A 24,447-nucleotide genomic window follows, 5' to 3' on the forward strand; every position below is an offset into this window, starting at 1 on the left:
ACTCACAGGTAACTCCAGACCTTCTATGATCTTCCTGGAGCTGATTGTTGGTGGAGACCTTGCTATTCTGGCTATTCTTCTATCCATGTGAATGTAACAGTACTCACAGGTAATTCCAGACCTTCTATGATCTTCCTGGAGCTGATTGTTGGTGGAGGCCTTGCCATTCTGGTTATTCTTCTATCCATGTGAATGTAACAGTACTCACAGGTAACTCTAGACCTTCTATGATCTTCCTGGAGCTGATTGTTGTCCGAGTCCTTGCCATTCTGGCTATTCTTCTATCCATGTGAATGTAACAGTACTCACAGGTAACTCTAGACCCTCTATGATCTTCCTGGAGCTGATTGTTGGCCGAGTCCTTGCCATTCTGGCTATTCTTCTATCCATGTGAATGTAACAGTACTCACAGGTAACTATAGACCTTCTATGATCTTCCTGGAGCTGATTGTTGGCCGAGTCCTTGCCACTCTGGCTATTCTTCTATCCATGTGAATGCAACAGTACTCACAGGTAACTCCAGACCTTCTCTGATCTTCCTGGAGCTGATTGTTGGCCGAGTCCTTGCCATTCTGGCTATTCTTCTATCCATGTGAATGTAACAGTACTCACAGGTAACTCTAGACCCTCTATGATCTTCCTGGAGCTGATTGTTGGCCGAGGCCTTGCCATTCTGGCTATTCTTCTATCCATGTGAATGTAACAGTACTCACAGGTAACTCTAGACCTTCTCGGATCTTCCTGGTGCTGATTGTTGGGAGAGTCCTTGCCATTCTGGCTATTCTTCTATCCATGTGAATGTAACAGTACTCACAGGTAACTCCAGACCTTCTCTGATCTTCCTGGAGCTGATTGTTGGCCGATCCTTGCCAGTAATGTACAGTGACCATTATCAGCTTATTACAGGCCGGTAACACTAAGTCATCCCTACTGTGGCCAATCTGAGTACAGTAATGTACAGTGACCATTATCAGCTTATTACAGGCCGGTAACACTAAGTCACCCCTACTGTGACCAATCTGTGTACAGTAATGTACAGTGACCGTTATCAGCTTATTACAGGCCGGTAACACTAAGTCACCCCCTACTGTGGCCAATCTGTGTACAGTAATGTACAGTAACCATTATCAGCTTATTACAGGCCAGTAACACTAAGTCATCACTACTGTCACCAATCTGTGTACAGTAATGTGCAGTGACCATTATCAGCTTATTACAGGCCAGTAACACTAAGTCACCCCTACTGTAACCAATCTGTGTACAGTAATGTGCAGTGACCATTATCAGCTTATTACAGGCCAGTAACACTAAGTCACCCCTACTGTAACCAATCTGTGTACAGTAATGTACAGTGACTGTTATCAGCTTATTACAGGTTGGTAGAATGAATAAAAACCACACACATGGTAATTTCTATCACGTGAAATGATCGGTGATTATAGCTACATGTGACAATTTAGTGGCTGTCACAGTTGGAAAGTCCTCGGCTGATCAGCATTGTATTGCTGCTGTGAGATGTAGCCGGATGCTTCTCCCTCCATCATCCCCTCCCCTCTCCACAGATCAGAACAGGGAACTCCAATCAGGGTGTCTGTACTGTTATTGTTAGTAAGCTGTCACCAAACACAATCACCATATCTAATGAGTTCAAATAACAGCTCCTAACATGGCCAGTCTGTGAGCAGCAATACAGCCACACCAGCAATATACATACACATTTATTCTATATTACTGCTGATTACTCACCTGTTCTGCCCTCTGTAACATTGTCCTCCTCTTTACTTGTCCTCATCATGTCACCCTCCTCCATAGACTGCTGATCACTCCTCACATACGTCTCTTCTTCTTCCTCTTTATCCACAGCACTTACATGTATCGGTTTTTCATCCTAAGTTTACAAAGTGAAAGCCAAGTTGAATTGTGAACCCACATAACATATGCAGAAGGAAAAGAATGTAGCACAGTTTGCAATCTCTGGGGACCCTCAGTCCCACCTACCTGATAATAGTGGGGGCTGGTGTGACCTCCCTGTGGACAATCCTGGGAATAAAGAGGACCTGTACATCTCTCTGGTGGGTTTCTGTTACCGGATACATCTGTAGGAAACACACACACTGACTGAATACATTGTCTCTATGTGATTATCAGATGATGGGGGATCTAGGTGGACAATCCTTGGAATAAAGAGGACCTGTACATCTCTCTGGTGGGTTTCTGTTACTGGATACATCTGTAGGAAACACACACACACTGACTGAATACATTGTCTCTATGTGATTATCAGATGATGGGGGATCTAGGTGGGCAATCCTGGGAATAAAGAGGACCTGTACATCTTTCTGGTGGGCTTCTGTTACTGGATACATCTGTAGGAAACACACACACTGACTGAATACATTGTCTCTATGTGATTATCAGATGATGGGGGATCTAGGTGGACAATCCTGGGAATAAAGAGGACCTGTACATCTCTCTGGTGGGTTTCTGGTACTGGATACATCTGTAGGAAACACACACACTGACTGAATACATTGTCTCTATGTGATTATCAGATGATGGGGGATCTAGGTGGACAATCCTGGGAATAAAGAGGACCTGTACATCTCTCTGGTGGGCTTCTGTTACTGGATACATCTGAAAAAACACACACTCTGACTGAATACATTGTCTCTATGTGATTATCAGATGATGGGGGATCTAGGTGGACAATCCTGGGAATAAAGAGGACCTGTACATCTCTCTGGTGAGTTTCTGGTACTGGATACATCTGTAGGAAACACACACACTGACTGAATACATTGTCTCTATGTGATTATCAGATGATGGAGAACCTGTAAAACTCAAACATATTTCTAATGTTATGATCACTTCTGCAGTATGTACTGCTGGCTGCAGTTTCACTGAAGACAAGCCGTTTTTGATTTCTTTGCGTGCATTTGCTCGCATAGTTTTGCTTGCGTGCACACTGAGCATTGATTCCATCTGCAGTCGCTCTGAGGTTAATGACGGTTTAATATGCTTTGGTGAGGACAAATATTGTCTGCTGCAATGGAGTGGCAATCCCTTTCTTGCAGGCTGCATATCATTGTCTGCCTTTTCCTGCTGTCAGCCTGTGATTAATTACCATTCACTTGTGTGGGAATCTGCATGTCTGCTCCCATTGGATGACCTCAGTATAAAGAACTGCTTCCTGCAGGGCTCCCTGGGCTACCATAGTCTCAGATTCTGTCTGTTACTCTGTGCGGCTCCCACCTCGTTCGTAGTCCGTGTGGACTGCACTGACTCCTGCGAAGGGGTCAGCGAGTCCTCCTAGTCCTGCTCTTGTTACCAGAAGTTGTTGCTTTGCTTGTCTTGTGTCATATATTGGTTCATCGCCGATATATACGCATACTAGCACGTTTGTTATTTTCCTTGTATTCGTGTTACGTTAATACATCAGTATCGCTGATATATACGTACACGAACTGTTATATCCTGTGTTTCAGTCAGTTAGTTAGTTTTCAGCACGTTTTGGTAGGTTGCGCGTATCGTGATCACCCGTGCTAGCTCAGTTCAGTCCTGCTTCAGTTCTTAGTCAGTGTTCCTTGCTTATGTCATATATCGGTTTATTGCCGATATATACATATGTCAGTCAGTCGCGGAGCAGTGCTTTTCAGCGCTGCTAGATTTGGGCGCAGCCGGCGCCTCCATAGACTTCAATAGGAATCATTCCTATTGAAGCGCTCAGTGAGTAACGTCGGCTCCGTCAGAAGACGGAGCCGAAGTTGCTTAAAAACATAATAATTCGGCCTCTAGCAATCGCTGGAAGCCGAATTATTTCATTCCCCCACTATCGATGTCGGCCTGGAGGGGGAATAGGAATTAAATCGGCCCGGACTTGTGCAGAAGCAGGATCAGCTATATACCGCTGTATCCTGCGCCCAAGTCTACCGGCGCCGATTTCAAATGTACGCGGCAGTCGTTTGTAGTTCATTGATAGCTGTAATCGTAATACGCTAGGAAATCATACCTATATTATATTTGTGTGTATTACGTCTGTCTTCTTTGATCCTATTTCCTGACTATTCTGTCCGGTTCTTGTGAGGCACGCCACCGCTGCATTCGCATTGGCTGCCCCATTCCAGTCTGTCTTGTCTTGGACGTTTGCTGTCACTTATGCAGTGACTAGTTATCAAACGTTCATTCCGTTACCTGTCCTGACCTTCTGAGTTGTGGTTTATGTGCTCAGCGCTACCCTGCGCTGAGCCATTACAGTGAAAGTATTGTTTGTGGCTGTTCGGATCTACGCCTGCTCTGTGCGCCACAACTCCTGTTGGAGCCAGTCCTCTCCTCCACTAAACTGGGGATATCCTGGTCCCTTGTGCTAGCGTGTGTACCTCCTCCTCGTCAGGAAATACGCTACGTACTGACTGTAGAGGATATACCACCAAGCGTAACAGCTAAGCACGCTGCACAATAAGAAAAATAAACATGGCACATATAATGATACAATGATACAGTATAATCTTGTTATAGTAAAATCTGAATCTATGCTTATTCTTAACCTCCTAGACCTCTCTTCCGCTTTTGACTTTGCAGTTCCTAGAATACACCTCAGTGGGAGTGTCTGAAGACTCTGGGAGGAGGGCAGCTAATGAATACACAATGAGCAAGAGAAGGGAGGGGGGAAAACAAAAGTCAGGGAGGATATGACGTCAGCATTAGCTTGGCAAGATGGCCACTGCCTTGAATAGAATTTTCTGCTTTTCCTTTATAAAATTCACAGGAATCAGTACGTGGATAGCACAATACATCTGTTATGTAAGTAGAAGTAGTATTTACTTATATATGTGTTTTTTATTTCTAGGTTAGCATGAGTGTCACTTGTTCTTTAAGATAGTCCACAGTTTTATTTTCTGTTTAAATCTACTTTTTAAATGTTAACTGTTTTTTTGTTTTTGCTCAATGACACATTCATTGAAGTATGCCAGAGCTAAAATCTATGAACGATTGACCCTTTTTATCTCTTTCCTGCTCCCAGAAGCCATTTTCTGCTAGGAAAGTGTTTTATAGTTGGAATGTCTTATCAGTGAGGGTCACACTGTAGTCACTTCCTGTCTGAGTCAGGACTGAGTCAGCCACTTACATACCTGATATTTAACTCTTTCAGGCAGATAAAGAAAAAAAGGAACACAGCCTAGTTATTTGTGTGCCTCACCCATGTCTGTCTCATGTCACCTCGGGTATCCTTTAAGTAGTGGTGTTACAACAGCCTTTTTTTGAGTGAGGATGGAAAAATGCCAGTGGGGAGGGCTAGGTTAAATAGTGATGTTAGTACAGGGATGAGGCTAGCTGTGGAGTAAGAGGGGGGGGGGGGGGGGAAATAGGACCCCCCTCCCACCACAAAAAAAAAAAAATAATAATAATAATAATAATAATAAAAATAATAATCAAAATCTCAGACTATTACAATGTTGTGAAAATGTTCCATATTCTCGGCTCAAAGTGTCCGACTCTAATCAGCAAATTCATCCAAAACACCTGCAAAGGGTTCCTATTAGTTTCCCCTTTTAAGCTGAATTATTGAAAGAAATGGGAGACTTCAATGCATGGGTGGATGATCACGACTCCCACCTAGGAAGTGAACTACTTCTCATAATGAATGAACTGGGTCTCTCTCAAGCTGTCAACCTCCCCACCCATACGAAAGGGCACACCCTGGATCTTATATTTCATTCCGGACTTTTAATATCACACATGGATATAAACCCAGTGGTATGGTCAGACCACCACACCATCCACTTCTCTCTGACAGCACCAGCGATAAAACACAGAGGGAAAGAACTCATAAAATACCGTTCACTGAAAGATGTCTCACCCCAGCACGTTCAGAATATCCTCAACTTCGACGCATTAACCAATCATTGCGCAGACCCAGACTCCATGGTCCTGATTTACAACCATGCAGTGTCATCTGCCTATGACGCCCTCGCTCCAGTTCGCATCAAACGATCTACACCACTTCACCATGCACGGTGGTTTGACAGCTCACTAAAGGACATGAAGAAAGAAGTGCGCAGACTAGAAAGGAAGTGGCGAAAATCCCAGAATTCAAAAGATAAACACACCCTTGTCTCTCACCTGGAAAACTACCAAAATGCGATCACCAAGAAAAAATCCTTCTACCTATCACAGGAGATCGCAAAGGCCGCCAACAGACCAGCCCAACTATTCCGCACAGTTGATAGACTATGTAACCCATCCTGTCTAAAACCTACTATAACTCCCTCAAAGGAGCTATGTGAGAAATTTGCGTGCTACTTTGCTGACAAAGTATCCTCCATTCGGTCTCTCATTCAATCCACAGCACCCAAGACTCATGCAACTCCTGGAAATAGCTGCAAAAACAACCTAACACCCTGGACTGACTTCAAAAGTATTAGTGTGGAAGAGATCTCAGACATCCTCCGTCGCCTCCGCCAGACAACCTGCGACCTGGACCCTGGACCAACTAAACATATGCTGAAATGCCCTGACCTGCTTGGTCCAGCATTTCACAAAATAGTAAATTGCTCTCTACAAGCAGGGAGGTTTCCTACCTCTCTAAAAGAAGGAATCATCAAGCCCCTTCTTAAAAAACCTTCCATGGATCCAGATGCTATGAGCAGCTACAGACCTGTCTCCAACCTCCCCTTCTTAGGTAAAGTTATTGAAAAGGCTGTCTATCTGCAACTTGAAACCTGGCTGTCAGTAAACAACATCCTGGACCCTCTACAATCTGGCTTTAAGAAACACCACAGCTGTGAAACAGCCCTCATCCAAGTCTGCAACGATCTGCTCATGGCAAGGGACAGAGGGGAATGCTCCATCCTAATCCTGTTGGATCTCTCAGCGGCTTTTGATACAGTTGACCATGAAATCCTGCTTAACAGACTGCAGGAGTACTGTGGCATCAGTGGATCAGTCCTCCAGTGGTTCAGATCATTCCTGACTGACAGAACACAGAGAGTATCCCTAGGACCCATAATGTCCAAACCTGCACCTCTACAATTCGGAGTGCCACAAGGATCAATCCTATCCCCTCTGCTGTTTGCAATCTACATGTTGCCACTCGGCACACTTATCCAACGACATGGCCTGACGTACCACTGCTACGCCGATGACACACAGCTATACCTGTCCTTCAAACCTGGTGGAACAGACCCTACCCCAAAAATAAACTCTTGCTTAGCTGAGCTACAGGCATGGATGAATGATAACTGGTTGAAACTGAATGCTGACAAAACTGAGGTCCTGTTTGTCCAAAGCCAGTGCCCGCCATCAAAACAGCTCTATCCTAAAGCAACACCAATCAGGATTGGGAATTCAGACATAAACAGCTCCAACTTTGTGCGCAGCCTTGGCGTACTAATCGATGGGGAATTGAGTTTCAGAAACCAAATTTCATCTGTAGTTAAATCCTCCTTCTTTCATCTGAAGAACATTGCAAAGATTAAACATCTGATTCCCCCAGAGGATCTTCCAACCCTAGTCCACGCCTTCATCACATCACGTCTGGACTACTGCAATGCCCTTTATGTTGGCCTCCCCAAAAAGGACCTGCGCCGCCTGCAATTAGTGCAGAATTCTGCTGCCAGATTGCTAACAAACCAGCCTCGCCACTGTCATATTACACCGATCCTTCGCTCACTGCACTGGCTACCAGTAGAATGGAGAATACTCTTCAAGATTGGACTGCTGACATTCAAATCCCTGCACAGTCTAGGCCCTGGATACATGAAGGACTTGCTGAAGCTGCACCACACCTCTCACAACCTCAGATCAGCAAGTTCTATAAACTTGGTCACTCCCAGAGTGCACCTCAAAAAATCTGGAGATAGAGCCTTCTGCCATGCTGCCCCTACTCTCTGGAACTCCCTACCACACCCAGTAAAGACAGCACCATCCCTGGAGCTATTCAAATCCAGACTGAAAAGCCACCTGTTTAGCCTGGCATTTCCAGATTTATAAAATTTCTTCCTCTGTACCACGATGGTCTGAGCCATGCTTATGCGCTTTGAGTCCCACGGGAGAAAAGCGCTTTACAAATGTTATTTGTTGTTGTTGTTGTTGTTGAATGATATTGTAATTTCTCAGGTTTCACCTGTATTTCATGGTTTTCTGAGTCTGACACAAACTCGGAGGGGTTTCTCATGCAAATCACACAACGAGCCACTGAAAAATGAACGTTCTCATTAATATTTTATGGTAGAACACTCATGTTTCAGATGTGTGGATTCATAATGCCTTACTGAATGTAAATATGCAATCCATTTATGGATAGGACTTAGGTGCACTGAGAAATTGCCCCAACAGATATTCTGCCAGATTTCTCTCCTGCCCTCCAGCTCCAATTACAGCAAGGCTGCACTTTGCTTCTCATAGTCACTCCCAGCTACAAAGGGCGTAAAATCCATTGATCTACTCTGCCCATGGTCCTTAGTCCATCACCCGTTTGTCGCATTCCTTCAACCAACAGACCGGCAGGACACTGGCCAAATGCAACACTTTGGATTATTACGAACAAAGACGTCACCACTTATTGGATTCAGCCTACTACGGTATTTTAAACTTTTCAGACAATGATCCTAATTTTCTCTTCTCTGCTTATTTCTTTCAACCACATCCTCTGTTCAACCGCTAGGTATACTTTTTGGAATTTTAATGTGTATTCCCGTGTATTATTTTCTAATACATTAACAATGTAATTGTTGCAGTTTTTGCCCTTGTTGCCGGATTATTCCTTATCCATGCCAGATCTCGGTGCTCAGAAGAGAAGCACTACCGCATTCTTTATCTTTATAAACTGTTTGGTCTGCTAGTAAGGTTACAAATAACGGTTTTCTTCCTCTTAAGAATAGATAGTTCTGACATATTTCCGCCTCATTTCAATCTGTAGAGTGGTGGAAGCAATATACCTGATTTCCAACTCACAATCAATAATTTTTACTGATTGTATACACAAAGAAGATTGTCACATATATGGGCACATCATCCAATCTTAAACGTGAACTTCACTCACAGTGCAATTGCCTTCAGCAGCCTCCTAGTGGATGAGAACTGAATGGCAACTGTATCATGATAAGATGGGGTTGGCGGGTGACGTTACAAAGAGGAGTTAGTATTGGGGTAGGAAACGGTGAAGGAACTTCCAGACAGGCAAGAGTGGATCCAGAAATGTTCTGACATCCAGTGTCCAGAGGGTCTGGAGAAGCAAAGGATGATGAACAGTGTCAAACACAGAAGATAGATTGGGGAACACTACAACAGAAAACTCGCATTTGGATTTTGCCACTAGGAGGTCATTAGCAACCTTAGTGAGGACCATTTCTGTGGAATGCTGAGGGCAGAAGACAGACTGGAGGGGGTCCAACAGAGAGTTAGCAGACACTCAGAGTTCTGAACAGCAGATTGGAAGTAGTGAGACTGGATGGCAGTTAGAGAGGGCTGTAGGGTCCAATAAACGTTCTTTGATCAGTGGTGTTATGAATGCTGAGGAGAGCTGAAGGATAAGATTAAAGGGAATAGGGTCCAGGGCACAGGTAGTGAGTAGTGCTGAGGGATAAGTGGAGAGGGAATAGGGTCCAGGGCACAGGTAGTGAGGAGAGCTGAGGGATGAGGGGGAATAGGGTCCAGGGCACAGGTAGTGAGGAGAGCTGAGGGATGAGAGGGAATAGGGTCCAGGGCACAGGTAGTGAGGAGAGCTGAGGGATAAGATGAGAGGGAATAGGGTCCAGGGCACAGATAGTGAGGAGACCTGAGGGATAAGAGGGAATAGGGTACAGGGCACAGGTAGTGAGGAGAGCTGAGGGATGAGATGAGTAGAATAGGGACCAGGGCACAGGTAGTGAGGAGAGCTGAGGGATAAGATGAGAGGGAATAAGGTCCAGGGCACAGGTAGTGAGGAGAGCTGAGGGATAAGATGAGAGGGAAAAGGGTCCAGGGCACAGGTAGTGGGGAGAGCTGAGGGATAAGATGAGAGGGAATAGGGTCCAGGGCACAGGTAGTGAGGAGGGCTGGGGGATAAGATGAAAGGGAATAGGGTCCAGGGCACAGGTAGTGAGGCGAGCTGAGGGATAAGATGAGAGGGAATAGGGTCCAGGGCACAGGTAGTGGGGAGAGCTGAGGGATGAGAGGGAATAGGGTCCAGGGCACAGGTAGTGAGGAGAACTAAGGGATAAGATGAGAGGGAATAGGGTCCAGGGCACAGGTAGTGAGGAGAGCTGAGGGATAAGATGAGAGGGAATAGGGTCCAGGGCACAGGTAGTGAGGAGAGCTGAGGGATAAGATGAGAGGGAATAGGGTCCAGGGCACAGGTAGTGAGGAGAGCTGAGGGATAAGATGAGAGGGAATAGGGTCCAGGGCACAGGTAGTGAGGAGGGCTGGGGGATAAGATGAGAGGGAATAGGGTCCAGGGCACAGGTAGTGAGGAGAGCTGAGGGATAAGATGAGAGGGAATAGGGTCCAGGGCACAGATAGTGAGGAGAGCTGAGGGATAAGAGGGAATAGGGTACAGGGCACAGGTAGTGAGGAGAGCTGAGGGATGAGATGAGTAGAATAGGGACAAGGGCACAGGTAGTGAGGAGAGCTGAGGGATAAGATGAGAGGGAATAAGGTCCAGGGCACAGGTAGTGAGGAGAGCTGAGGGATAAGATGAGAGGGAAAAGGGTCCAGGGCACAGGTAGTGGGGAGAGCTGAGGGATAAGATGAGAGGGAATAGGGTCCAGGGCACAGGTAGTGAGGAGGGCTGGGGGATAAGATGAAAGGGAATAGGGTCCAGGGCACAGGTAGTGAGGCGAGCTGAGGGATAAGATGAGAGGGAATAGGGTCCAGGGCACAGGTAGTGGGGAGAGCTGAGGGATAAGATGAGAGGGAAAAGGGTCCAGGGCACAGGTAGTGAGGAGAGCTGAGGGATAAGATGAGAGGGAATAGGGTCCAGGGCACAGGTAGTGAGGAGAGCTGAGGGATAAGATGAGAGGGAATAGGGTACAGGGCACAGGTAGTGAGGACAGCTGAGGGATAAGATGAGAGGGAATAGGGTCCAGGGCACAGGTAGTGAGGAGAGCTGAGGGATAAGATGAGAGGGAATAGGGTCCAGGGCACAGGTAGTGAGGAGAGCTGAGGGATAAGATGAGAGGGAATAGGGTCCAGGGCACAGGTAGTGAGGAGAGCTGAGGGATAAGATGAGAGGGAGTAGGGCCCAGGGCACAGGTAGTGAGGAGAGCGGAGGGATAAGATGAGAGGGAATAGGGTCCAGGGCACAGGTAGTGAGGAGAGCTGAGGGATAAGATGAGAGGGAGTAGGGCCCAGGGCACAGGTAGTGAGGAGAGCTGAGGGATAAGATGAGAGGGAATAGGGTCCAGGGCACAGGTAGTGAGGAGAGCTGAGGGATAAGAGGGAATGGGGTCCAGGGCACAGGTAATGAGGAGAGCTAAGGGATAAGATGAGAGGGAATAGGGTCCAGGGCACAGGTAGTGAGGAGAGCTGAGGGATAAGATGAGAGGGAATAGGGTCCAGGGCACAGATAGTGAGGAGAGCTGAGGGATTAGAGGGAATAGGGCCCAGGGCACAGGTAGTGAGGAGAGCTGAGTGATAAGATGAGAGGGAATAGGGCCCAGGGTACAGGTAGTGAGGAGAGCTGAGGGATGAGAGGGAATAGAGTCCAGGGCACAGGTAGTGAGGAGAGCTGAGGGATAAGATGAGAGGGAATAGGGTCCAGGGCACAGGTAGTGAGGAGAGCTGAGGGATAAGATGAGAGGGAATAGGGTCCAGGGCACAGGTAGTGAGGAGAGCTGAGGGATAAGATGAGAGGGGATAGAGTCCAGGGCACAGGTAGTGAGGAGAGCTGAGGGATCAGATGAGAGGGAATAGGGTCCAGGGCACAGGTAGTGAGGAGAACTGGGGGATAAGATGAGAGGGAATAGGGTCCAGGGCACAGGTAGTGAGGAGAGCTGAGGGATGAGAGGGAATAGGGCCCAGGGCACAGGTAGTGAGGAGAGCTGAGGGATGAGAGCGAATAGGGTCCAGGGCACAGGTAGTGAGGAGAGCTGAGGGATAAGATGAGAGGGAATAGGGTCCAGGGCACAGGTAGTGAGAAGAGCTGAGGGATAAGATGAGAGGGAATAGAGTCCAGGGCACAGGTAGTGAGGAGAGCTGAGGGATAAGATGAGAGGGAATAGGGTCCAGGGCACAGGTAGTGAGGAGAGCTGAGGGATAAGATGAGAGGGAATAGGGTCCAGGGCACAGGTAGTGAGGAGAGCTGAGGGATAAGATGAGAGGGGATAGAGTCCAGGGCACAGGTAGTGAGGAGAGCTGAGGGATCAGATGAGAGGGAATAGGGTCCAGGGCACAGGTAGTGAGGAGAGCTGGGGGATAAGATGAGAGGGAATAGGGTCCAGGGCACAGGTAGTGAGGAGAGCTGGGGGATAAGATGAGAGGGAATAGGGTCCAGGGCACAGGTAGTGAGGAGAGCTGAGGGATGAGAGGGAATAGGGTCCAGGGCACAGGTAGTGAGGAGAGCTGAGGGATAAGATGAAAAGGAATAGGGTCCAGGGCACTGGTAGTGAGGAGAGCTGAGGGATGAGAGGGAATAGGGTCCAGGGCACAGGTAGTGAGGAGAGCTGAGGGATAAGATGAGAGGGAATAGGGTCCCGGGTACAGGTAGTGAGGAGAGCTGAGGGATAAGATGAGAGGGAATAGGGTCCAGGGCACAGGTAGTGAGGAGAGCTGAGGGATAAGATGAGAGGGAATAGGGTCCAGGGCACAGGTAGTGAGGAGAGCTGAGGGATAAGATGAGAGGGAATAGGGTCCAGGGCACAGGTAGTGAGGAGAGCTGGGGGATAAGATGAGAGGGAATAGGGTCCAGGGCACAGGTAGTGAGGAGAGCTGGGGGATAGGATGAGAGGGAATAGGGTCCAGGGCACAGGTAGTGAGGAGAGCTGGGGGATAGGATGAGAGGGAATAGGGTCTAGGCCACAGGTAGTGAGGAGAGCTGAGGGATAAGATGAGAGGGAATAGGGTCCAGGGCACAGGTAGTGAGGAGAGCTGAGGGATAAGATGAGAGGGAATAGGGTCCAGGTAGTGAGAAGAGCTGGGGGATAGGATGAGAGGGAATAGGGTCCAGGGCACAGGTAGTGAGGAGAGCTGGGGGATAAGATGAGAGGGAATAGAGTCCAGGGCACAGGTAGTGAGGAGAGCTGGGGGATAAGATGAGAGGGAATAGAGTCCAGGGAACAGGTAGTGAGGAGAGCTGAGGGATAAGATGAGAGGGAATAGGGTCCAGGGCACAGGTAGTGAGGAGAGCTGAGTGATAAGATGAGAGGGAATAGGGTCCAGGGCACAGGTAGTGAGGAGAGCTGAGGGATAAGATGAGAGGGAATAGAGTCCAGGGCACATGTAGTGAGGAGAGCTGGGGGATAAGATGAGAGGGAATAGAGTCCAGGGCACAGGTAGTTAGGAGAGCTGAGGGATAAGATGAGAGGGAATAGGGTCCAGGGCAAAGGTAGTGAGGAGAGCTGGGGATAAGATGAGAGGGAATAGGGTCCAGGGCACAGGTAGTGAGGAGAGCTGAGGGATAAGATGAGAGGGAATAGGGTCCAGGGCACAGGTAGTGAGGAGAGCTGGGGGATAAGATGAGAGGGAATAGGGTCCAGGGCACAGGTAGTGAGGAGAGCTGAGGGATAAGGTGAGAGGGAATAGGGTCCAGGGCACAGGTAGTGAGGAGAGCTGAGGGATAAAATGAGAGGGAATAGTGTCCAGGGCACAGGTAGTGAGGAGAGCTGAGGGATAAGATGAGAGGGAATAGAGTCCAGGGCACAGGTAGTGAGGAGAGCTGGGGGATAGGATGAGAGGGAATAGGGTCCAGGGCACAGGTAGTGAGAAGAGCTGGGGGATAGGATGAGAGGGAATAGGGTCCAGGGCACAGATAGTGAGGAGAGCTGGGGGATAAGATGAGAGGGAATAGAGTCCAGGGCACAGGTAGTGAGGAGAGCTGGGGGATAAGATGAGAGGGAATAGAGTCCAGGGAACAGGTAGTGAGGAGAGCTGAGGGATAAGATGAGAGGGAATAAAGTACAGGGAACAGGTAGTGAGGAGAGCTGAGGGATAAGATGAGAGGGAATAGGGTCCAGGGCACAGGTAGTGAGGAGAGCTGGGGGATAGGATGAGAGGGAATAGAGTCCAGGGAACAGGTAGTGAGGATAGCTGAGTGATAAGATGAGAGGGAATAGGGTCCAGGGCACAGGTAGTGAGGAGAGCTGGGGGATAAGATGAGAGGGAATAGGGTCCAGGGCACAGGTAGTGAGGAGAGCTGAGGGATGAGAGGGAATAGGGTCCAGGGCACAGGTAGTGAGGAGAGCTGAGGGATAAGATGAGAGGGAAAAGGGTCCAGGGCACAGATAGTGAGGAGAGCTGAGCGATTAGAGGGAATAGGGCCCAGGGCACAGGTAGTGAGGAGAGCTGAGGGATAAGATGAGAGGGAATAGAGTCCAGGGCACAGGTAGTGAGGAGAGCTGAGGGATAAGATGAGAGGGAATAGGGTCCAGGGCACAGGTAGTGAGGAGAGCTAAAGGGAACAGATGAGAGGGAATAGGGTCCAGGGCACAGGTAGTGAGGAGAGCTGAGGGATGAGAGGGAATAGGGTCCAGGGCACAGGTAGAGAGGAGAGCTGAGGGATGAGAGGGAATAGGGTCAAGGGCACAGGTAGTGAGGAGAGCTGGGGGATAAGATGAGAGGGAATAGAGTCCAGGGCAAAGGTAGTGAGGAGAGCTGGGGGATAAGATGAGAGGGAATAGAGTCCAGGGAACAGGTAGTGAGGAGAGCTGAGGGATAAGATGAGAGGGAATAGAGTCCAGGGAACAGGTAGTGAGGAGAGCTGAGGGATAAGTTGAGAGGGAATAGGGTCCAGGGCACAGGTAGTGAGGAGAGCTGGGGGATAGGATGAGAGGGAATAGAGTCCAGGGAACAGGTAGTGAGGAGAGCTGAGTGATAAGATGAGAGGGAATAGGGTCCAGGGCACAGGTAGTGAGGAGAGCTGGGGGATAAGATGAGAGGGAATAGGGTCCAGGGCACAGGTAGTGAGGAGAGCTGAGGGATGAGAGGGAATAGGGTCCAGGGCACAGGTAGTGAGGAGAGCTGAGGGATAAGATGAGAGGGAATAGGGTCCAGGGCACAGATAGTGAGGAGAGCTGAGAGATTAGAGGGAATAGGGCCCAGGGCACAGGTAGTGAGGAGAGCTGAGGGATAAGATGAGAGGGAATAGAGTCCAGGGCACAGGTAGTGAGGAGAGCTGAGGGATAAGATGAGAGGGAATAGGGTCCAGGGCACAGGTAGTGAGGAGAGCTGGGGGATAAGATGAGAGGGAATAGGGTCCAGGGCACAGGTAGTGAGGAGAGCTGAGGGATGAGAGGGAATAGGGTCCAGGGCACAGGTAGTGAGGAGAGCTGAGGGATAAGATGAGAGGGAATAGGGTCCAGGGCACAGATAGTGAGGAGAGCTGAGCGATTAGAGGGAATAGGGCCCAGGGCACAGGTAGTGAGGAGAGCTGAGGGATAAGATGAGAGGGAATAGAGTCCAGGGCACAGGTAGTGAGGAGAGCTGAGGGATAAGATGAGAGGGAATAGGGTCCAGGGCACAGGTAGTGAGGAGAGCTGAGGGATAAGATGAGAGGGGATAGAGTCCAGGGCACAGGTAGTGAGGAGAGCTGAGGGATCAGATGAGAGGGAATAGGGTCCAGGGCACAGGTAGTGAGGAGAGCTGGGGGATAAGATGAGAGGGATTAGAGTCCAGGGCACAGGTAGTGAGGAGAGCTGAGGGATAAGATGAGAGGGAATAGGGTCCAGGGCACAGGTAGTGAGGAGAGCTAAGGGATTAGAGGGAATAGGGTCCAGGGCACAGGTAGTGAGGAGAGCTGAGGGATAAGATGAGAGGGAATAGGGTCCAGTGCACAGGTAGTGAGGAGATCTGAGGGATAAGATGAGAGGGAATAGGGTCCAGGGCACAGGTAGTGATGAGAGCTGAGGGATAAGATGAGAGGGAATAGGGTCCAGGGCACAGGTAGTGAGGAGAGCTGGGGGATAAGATGAGAGGGAATAGGGTCCAGTGCACAGGTAGTGAGGAGAGCTGAGGGATAAGATGAGAGGGAATAGGGTCCAGGGCACAGGTAGTGAGGAGAGCTGGGGGATAAGATGAGAGGGAATAGGGTCCAGGGCACAGGTAGTGAGGAGAGCTGAGGGATAAGATGAGAGGGAATAGGGTCCAGGGCACAGGTAGTGAGGAGAGCTGAGGGATAAGATGAGAGGGAATAGGGTCCAGGGCACAGGTAGTGAGGAGAGCTGGGGGATAGGATGAGAGGGAATAGGGTCCAGGGCACAGGTAGTGAGGAGAGCTGAGTAATAAGATGAGAGGGAATAGGGTCCAGGGCACAGGTAGTGAGGAGAGCTAAGGGATTAGAGGGAATAGGGTCCAGGGCACAGGTAGTGAGGAGAGCTGGGGGATAAGATGAGAGGGAATAGGGTCCAGGGCACAGGTAGTGAGGAGAGCTGAGGGATAAGATGAGAGGGAATAGGGTCCAGGGCACAGGTAGTGAGGAGAGCTGAGGGATAAGATGAGAGGGAATAGGGTCCAGGGCACAGGTAGTGAGGAGAGCTGAGGGATAAGATGAGAGGGAATAGGGTCCAGGGCACAGGTAGTGAGGAGAGCTGAGGGATAAGATGAGAGGTAATAGGGTCCAGGGCACAGGTAGTGAGGAGAGCTGAGGGATAAGATGAGAGGGAATAGGGTCCAGGGCACAGGTAGTGAGGAGAGCTGAGGGATAAGATGAGAGGGAATAGGGTCCAGGGCACAGGTAGTCAGGAGAGCTGAGGGATAAGATGAGAGGGAATAGGGTCCAGGGCACAGTTAGTGAGGAGAGCTGGGGGATAGGATGAGAGGGAATAGGGTCCAGGGCACAGGTAGTGAGGAGAGCTGAGGGATAAGATGAGAGGGAATAGGGTCCAGGGCACAGGGAGTGAGGAGAGCTGAGGGATAAGATGAGAGGGAATAGGGTCCAGGGCACAGGGAGTGAGGAGAGCTGAGGGATAAGATGAGAGGGAATAGGGTCCAGGGCACAGGGAGTGAGGAGAGCTGAGGGATAAGATGAGAGGGAATAGGGTCCAGGGCACAGGTAGTGAGGAGAGCAGGGGGATTAGAGGGATTAGGGTCCAGGGCACAGGTAGTGAGGAGAGCTGAGGGATAAGATGAGAGGGAATAGGGTCCAGGGCACAGGCAGTGAGGAGAGCAGGGGGATAAGATGAGAGGGAATAGGGTCCAGGGCACAGGTAGTGAGGAGAGCTGAGGGATAAGATGAGAGGGAATAGGGTCCAGGGCAAAGGTAGTGAGGAGAGCTGAGGGATAAGATGAGAGGGAATAGGGTCCAGGGCACAGGTAGTGAGGAGAGCTGGGGGATAAGATGAGAGGGAATAGGGTCAAGGGCACAGGTAGTGAGGAGAGCTGGGGGATAGGATGAGAGGGAATAGGGTCCAGGGCACAGGTAGTGAGGAGAGCTAAGGGATTAGAGGGAATAGGGTCCAGGGCACAGGTAGTGAGGAGAGCTGGGGGATAAGATGAGAGGGAATAGGGTCCAGGGCACAGGTAGTGAGGAGAGATGAGGGATAAGATGAGAGGGAATAGGGTCCAGGGCACAGGTAGTAAGGAGAGCTGAGGGATAAGATGAGAGGGAATAGGGTCCAGGGCACAGGTAGTGAGGAGAGCTGAGGGATAAGATGAGAGGGAATAGGGTCCAGGGCACAGGTAGTGAGGAGAGCTGAGGGATAAGATGAGAGGGAATAGGGTCCAGGGCACAGGTAGTGAGGAGAACTGAGGGATAAGATGAGAGGGAATAGAGTCCAGGGCACAGGTAGTGAGGATAGCTGGGAGATAGGATGAGAGGGAATAGGGTCCAGGGCACAGGTAGCGAGGAGAGCTGGGGGATAGGATGAGAGGGAATAGGGTCCAGGGCACAGGTAGTGAGGAGAGCTGGGGGATAAGATGAGAGGGAATAGAGTCCAGGGCACAGGTAGTGAGGAGAGCTGGGGGATAAGATGAGAGGGAATAGAGTCCAGGGCACAGGTAGTGAGGAGAGCTGAGGGATAAGAGGGAATAGGGTCCAGGGCACAGGTAGTGAGGAGAGCTGAGAGATTAGAGGGAATAGGGTTCAGGGCACAGGTAGTGAGGAGAGCTGAGGGATAAGAGGGAATAGGGTCCAGGGCACAGGTAGTGAGGAGAGCTGAGGGATAAGATGAGAGGGAATAGGGTCCAGGGCACAGGTAGTGAGGAGAGCTGAGGGATAAGATGAGAGGTAATAGGGTCCAGGGCACAGGTAGTGAGGAGAGCTGAGGGATAAGATGAGAGGGAATAGGGTCCAGGGCACAGGGAGTGAGGAGAGCTGAGGGATAAGATGAGAGGGAATAGGGTCCAGGGCACAGGTAGTGAGGAGAGCTGAGGGATAAGATGAGAGGGAATAGGGTCCAGGGCACAGGTAGTGAGGAGAGCTGAGGGATAAGATGAGAGGGAATAGGGTCCAGGGCACAGGCAGTGAGGAGAGCAGGGGGATTAGAGGGAATAGGGTCCAGGGCACAGGTAGTGAGGAGAGCTGAGGGATAAGATGAGAGGGAATAGGGTCCAGGGCACAGGCAGTGAGGAGAGCAGGGGGATAAGATGAGAGGGAATAGGGTCCAGGGCACAGGTAGTGAGGAGAGCTGAGGGATTAGAGGGAATAGGGTCCAGGGCACAGGTAGTGAGGAGAGCTAAGGGATAAGATGAGAGGGAATAGGGTCCAGGGCACAGGTAGTGAGGAGAGCTGAGGGATAAGATGAGAGGGAATAGGGTCCAGGGCACAGGTAGTGAGGAGAGCTGAGGAATAAGATGAGAGGGAATAGGGTCCAGGGTACAGGTAGTAAGGAGAGCTGAGGGATAAGATGAGAGGGAATAGGGTCCAGGGCAGAGGTAGTGAGGAGAGCTGAGGGATAAGATGAGAGCGAATAGGGTCCAGGGCACAGGTAGTGAGGGGAGCTGAGGGATAAGATGAGAGGGAATAGGGTCCAGGGTACAGGTAGTGAGGAGAGCTGAGGGATAAGAGGAGAGGGAATAGGGTCCAGGGCACAGGAAGTGAGGAGAGCTGAGGGATAAGATGAGAGGAAATAGGGTCCAGGGCACAGGCAGTGAGGAGAGCTCAGAGATAAGATGAGAGGAAATAGGGTCCAGGGCACAGGCAGTGAGGAGAGCTCAGAGATAAGATGAGAGGGAATAGAGTCCAGGGCACAGGTAGTGAGAAGAGCTGAGGGATAAGATGAGAGGGAATAGGGACCAGGGCACAGGTAGTGAGGAGAGTTGAGGGATTCGAGGGAATAAGGTCCAGGGCACAGGTAGTAAAGAGAGTTGAGGGATTAGAGGGAATAGGGTCCAGGGCACAGGTAGTGAGGAGAGCTGAGGGATGAGAGGGAATATGGTCCAGGGCGCAGGTAGTGAGGAGAGCTGAGGGATAAGATGAGAGGGAATAGGGTCCAGGGCACAGGTAGTGAGGAGAGCTGAGGGATAAGATGAGAGGGAATAGGGTCCAGGGCACAGGTAGTGAGGAGAGCTGAGGGATGAGAGGGAATAGGGTCCAGGGCACAGGTGATGAGATGAGCTGAGGGATAGGATGAGAGGGAATAGGGTCCAGGGCACAGGTAGTGAGGAGAGCTGAGTGATAAGATGAGAGGGAATAGGGTCCAGGGCACAGGTAGTGAGGAGAGCTAAGGGATTAGAGGGAATAGGGTCCAGGGCACAGGTAGTGAGGAGAGCTGGGGGATAAGATGAGAGGGAATAGGGTCCAGGGCACAGGTAGTGAGGAGAGCTGAGGGATAAGATGAGAGGGAATAGGGTCCAGGGCACAGGTAGTGAGGAGAGCTGAGGGATAAGATGAGAGGGAATAGGGTCCAGGGCACAGGTAGTGAGGAGAGCTGAGGGATAAGATGAGAGGGAATAGGGTCCAGGGCACAGGTAGTGAGGAGAGCTGAGGGATAAGAGGGAATAGGGTCCAGGCCACAGGTAGTGAGGAGAGCTGAGGGATAAGATGAGAGGGAATAGGGTCCAGGGCACAGGTAGTGAGGAGAGCTGAGGGATAAGATGAGAGGGAATAGGGTCCAGGGCACAGGTAGTGAGGAGAGCTGAGGGATAAGATGAGAGGGAATAGGGTCCAGGGCACAGGTAGTGAGGAGAGCTGAGGGATAAGATGAGAGGGAATAGGGTCCAGGGCACAGGTAGTGAGGAGAGCTGAGGGATAAGAGGGAATAGGGTCCAGGGCACAGGTAGTGAGGAGAGCTGAGAGATTAGAGGGAATAGGGTTCAGGGCACAGGTAGTGAGGAGAGCTGAGGGATAAGAGGGAATAGGGTCCAGGGCACAGGTAGTGAGGAGAGCTGAGGGATAAGATGAGAGGTAATAGGGTCCAGGGCACAGGTAGTGAGGAGAGCTGAGGGATAAGATGAGAGGGAATAGGGTCCAGGGCACAGGTAGTGAGGAGAGCTGAGGGATAAGATGAGAGGGAATAGGGTCCAGGGCACAGGTAGTGAGGAGAGCTGAGGGATAAGATGAGAGGGAATAGGGTCCAGGGCACAGTTAGTGAGGAGAGCTGGGGGATAGGATGAGAGGGAATAGGGTCCAGGGCACAGGTAGTGAGGAGAGCTGAGGGATAAGATGAGAGGGAATAGGGTCCAGGGCACAGGGAGTGAGGAGAGCTGAGGGATAAGATGAGAGGGAATAGGGTCCAGGGCACAGGTAGTGAGGAGAGCTGGGGGATAAGATGAGAGGGAATAGGGTCCAGGGCACAGGTAGTGAGGAGAGCTGGGGGATAGGATGAGAGGGAATAGGGTCCAGGGCACAGGTAGTGAGGAGAGCTGGGGGATAAGATGAGAGGGAATAGGGTCCAGGGCACAGGTAGTGAGGAGAGCTGAGGGATAAGAGGGAATAGGGTCCAGGGCACAGGTAGTGAGGAGAGCTGAGAGATTAGAGGGAATAGGGTTCAGGGCACAGGTAGTGAGGAGAGCTGAGGGATAAGAGGGAATAGGGTCCAGGGCACAGGTAGTGAGGAGAGCTGAGGGATAAGATGAGAGGGAATAGGGTCCAGGGCACAGGTAGTGAGGAGAGCTGAGGGATAAGATGAGAGGTAATAGGGTCCAGGGCACAGGTAGTGAGGAGAGCTGAGGGATAAGATGAGAGGGAATAGGGTCCAGGGCACAGGTAGTGAGGAGAGCTGAGGGATAAGATGAGAGGGAATAGGGTCCAGGGCACAGGTAGTGAGGAGAGCTGAGGGATAAGATGAGAGGGAATAGGGTCCAGGGCACAGTTAGTGAGGAGAGCTGGGGGATAGGATGAGAGGGAATAGGGTCCAGGGCACAGGTAGTGAGGAGAGCTGAGGGATAAGATGAGAGGGAATAGGGTCCAGGGCACAGGGAGTGAGGAGAGCTGAGGGATAAGATGAGAGGGAATAGGGTCCAGGGCACAGGTAGTGAGGAGAGCAGGGGGATTAGAGGGATTAGGGTCCAGGGCACAGGTAGTGAGGAGAGCTGAGGGATAAGATGAGAGGGAATAGGGTCCAGGGCACAGGCAGTGAGGAGAGCAGGGGGATAAGATGAGAGGGAATAGGGTCCAGGGCACAGGTAGTGAGGAGAGCTGAGGGATTAGAGGGAATAGGGTCCAGGGCACAGGTAGTGAGGAGAGCTGAGGGATAAGATGAGAGGGAATAGGGTCCAGGGCACAGGTAGTGAGGAGAGCTGAGGGATAAGATGAGAGGGAATAGGGTCCAGGGCACAGGTAGTGAGGAGAGCTGGGGGATAAGATGAGAGGGAATAGGGTCAAGGGCACAGGTAGTGAGGAGAGCTGGGGGATAGGATGAGAGGGAATAGGGTCCAGGGCACAGGTAGTGAGGAGAGCTGAGTGATAAGATGAGAGGGAATAGGGTCCAGGGCACAGGTAGTGAGGAGAGCTAAGGGATTAGAGGGAATAGGGTCCAGGGCACAGGTAGTGAGGAGAGCTGGGGGATAAGATGAGAGGGAATAGGGTCCAGGGCACAGGTAGTGAGGAGAGCTGAGGGATAAGAGGGAATAGGGTCCAGGGCACAGGTAGTGAGGAGAGCTGAGGGATAAGAGGGAATAGGGTCCAGGGCACAGGTAGTGAGGAGAGCTGAGGGATAAGATGAGAGGGAATAGGGTCCAGGGCACAGGTAGTGAGGAGAGCTGAGGGATAAGATGAGAGGTAATAGGGTCCAGGGCACAGGTAGTGAGGAGAGCTGAGGGATAAGATGAGAGGGAATAGGGTCCAGGGCACAGGGAGTGAGGAGAGCTGAGGGATAAGATGAGAGGGAATAGGGTCCAGGGCACAGGTAGCGAGGAGAGCTGGGGGATAGGATGAGAGGGAATAGGGTCCAGGGCACAGGTAGTGAGGAGAGCTGGGGGATAAGATGAGAGGGAATAGAGTCCAGGGCACAGGTAGTGAGGAGAGCTGGGGGATAAGATGAGAGGGAATAGAGTCCAGGGCACAGGTAGTGAGGAGAGCTGAGGGATAAGAGGGAATAGGGTCCAGGGCACAGGTAGTGAGGAGAGCTGAGGGATAAGAGGGAATAGGGTCCAGGGCACAGGTAGTGAGGAGAGCTGAGGGATAAGATGAGAGGGAATAGGGTCCAGGGCACAGGTAGTGAGGAGAGCTGAGGGATAAGATGAGAGGTAATAGGGTCCAGGGCACAGGTAGTGAGGAGAGCTGAGGGATAAGATGAGAGGGAATAGGGTCCAGGGCACAGGGAGTGAGGAGAGCTGAGGGATAAGATGAGAGGGAATAGGGTCCAGGGCACAGGTAGTGAGGAGAGCTGAGGGATAAGATGAGAGGGAATAGGGTCCAGGGCACAGGTAGTGAGGAGAGCTGAGGGATAAGATGAGAGGGAATAGGGTCCAGGGCACAGGCAGTGAGGAGAGCAGGGGGATTAGAGGGAATAGGGTCCAGGGCACAGGTAGTGAGGAGAGCTGAGGGATAAGATGAGAGGGAATAGGGTCCAGGGCACAGGCAGTGAGGAGAGCAGGGGGATAAGATGAGAGGGAATAGGGTCCAGGGCACAGGTAGTGAGGAGAGCTGAGGGATAAGATGAGAGGGAATAGGGTCCAGGGCAAAGGCAGTGAGGAGAGCAGGGGGATAAGATGAGAGGGAATAGGGTCCAGGGCACAGGTAGTGAGGAGAGCTGAGGGATTAGAGGGAATAGGGTCCAGGGCACAGGTAGTGAGGAGAGCTGAGGGATAAGATGAGAGGGAATAGGGTCCAGGGCACAGGCAGTGAGGAGAGCAGGGGGATAAGATGAGAGGGAATAGGGTCCAGGGCACAGGTAGTGAGGAGAGCTGAGGGATTAGAGGGAATAGGGTGCAGGGCACAGGTAGTGAGGAGAGCTAAGGGATAAGATGAGAGGGAATAGGGTCCAGGGCACAGGTAGTGAGGAGAGCTGAGGGATAAGATGAGAGGGAATAGGGTCCAGGGCACAGGTAGTGAGGAGAGCTGAGGGATAAGATGAGAGGGAATAGGGTCCAGGGCACAGGTAGTGAGGAGAGCTGAGGGATAAGATGAGAGGGAATAGGGTCCAGGGCACAGGTAGTGAGGAGAGCTGAGGGATAAGATGAGAGGGAATAGGGTCCAGGGCACAGGTAGTGAGGAGAGCTGAGGGATACGATGAGAGGGAATAGGGTCCAGGGCACAGGTAGTGAGGAGAGCTGAGGGATAAGATGAGAGGGAATAGGGTCCAGGGCACAGGTAGTGAGGAGAGCTGAGGGATAAGATGAGAGGGAATAGGGTCCAGGGTACAGGTAGTGAGGAGAGCTGAGGGATAAGATGAGAGGGAATAGGGTCCAGGGCACAGGTAGTGAGGAGAGCTGAGGGATAAGATGAGAGCGAATAGGGTCCAGGGCACAGGTAGTGAGGGGAGCTGAGGGATAAGATGAGAGGGAATAGGGTCCAGGGTACAGGTAGTGAGGAGAGCTGAGGGATAAGAGGAGAGGGAATAGGGTCCAGGGCACAGGGAGTGAGGAGAGCTGAGGGATAAGATGAGAGGAAATAGGGTCCAGGGCACAGGCAGTGAGGAGAGCTCAGAGATAAGATGAGAGGGAATAGAGTCCAGGGCACAGGTAGTGAGAAGAGCTGAGGGATAAGATGAGAGGGAATAGGGACCAGGGCACAGGTAGTGAGGAGAGTTGAGGGATTCGAGGGAATAAGGTCCAGGGCACAGGTAGTGAAGAGAGTTGAGGGATTAGAGGGAATAGGGTCCAGGGCACAGGTAGTGAGGAGAGCTAAGGGATTAGAGGGAATAGGGTCCAGGGCACAGGTAGTGAGGAGAGCTGGGGATAAGATGAGAGGGAATAGGGTCCAGGGCACAGGTAGTGAGG

The 24,447-nt window shown here is 50.8% G+C and overlaps 1 protein-coding gene across 1 annotated transcript in view; it reads right to left on the reverse strand.

Moving 5' to 3' along the window:
• Positions 1–1,738: 1,738 nt before the first annotated feature.
• Positions 1,739–24,447, reverse strand: part of LOC137537303 (uncharacterized) — a 33,581-nt gene continuing 10,872 nt past the window's right edge. Inside the window, exons 5-6 of the mRNA XM_068259379.1 lie at positions 1,999–2,096; positions 1,739–1,888 (exon numbers count right to left, since the gene is read on the reverse strand). Coding sequence (XP_068115480.1) covers positions 1,739–1,888; positions 1,999–2,096 — 248 coding nt within the window. The remainder of the gene's footprint in view (positions 1,889–1,998; positions 2,097–24,447) is intronic.

This window comes from Hyperolius riggenbachi, chromosome 10, assembly GCF_040937935.1.
Source record: "Hyperolius riggenbachi isolate aHypRig1 chromosome 10, aHypRig1.pri, whole genome shotgun sequence".
Taxonomy (NCBI): Eukaryota; Metazoa; Chordata; class Amphibia; order Anura; family Hyperoliidae; genus Hyperolius; species Hyperolius riggenbachi.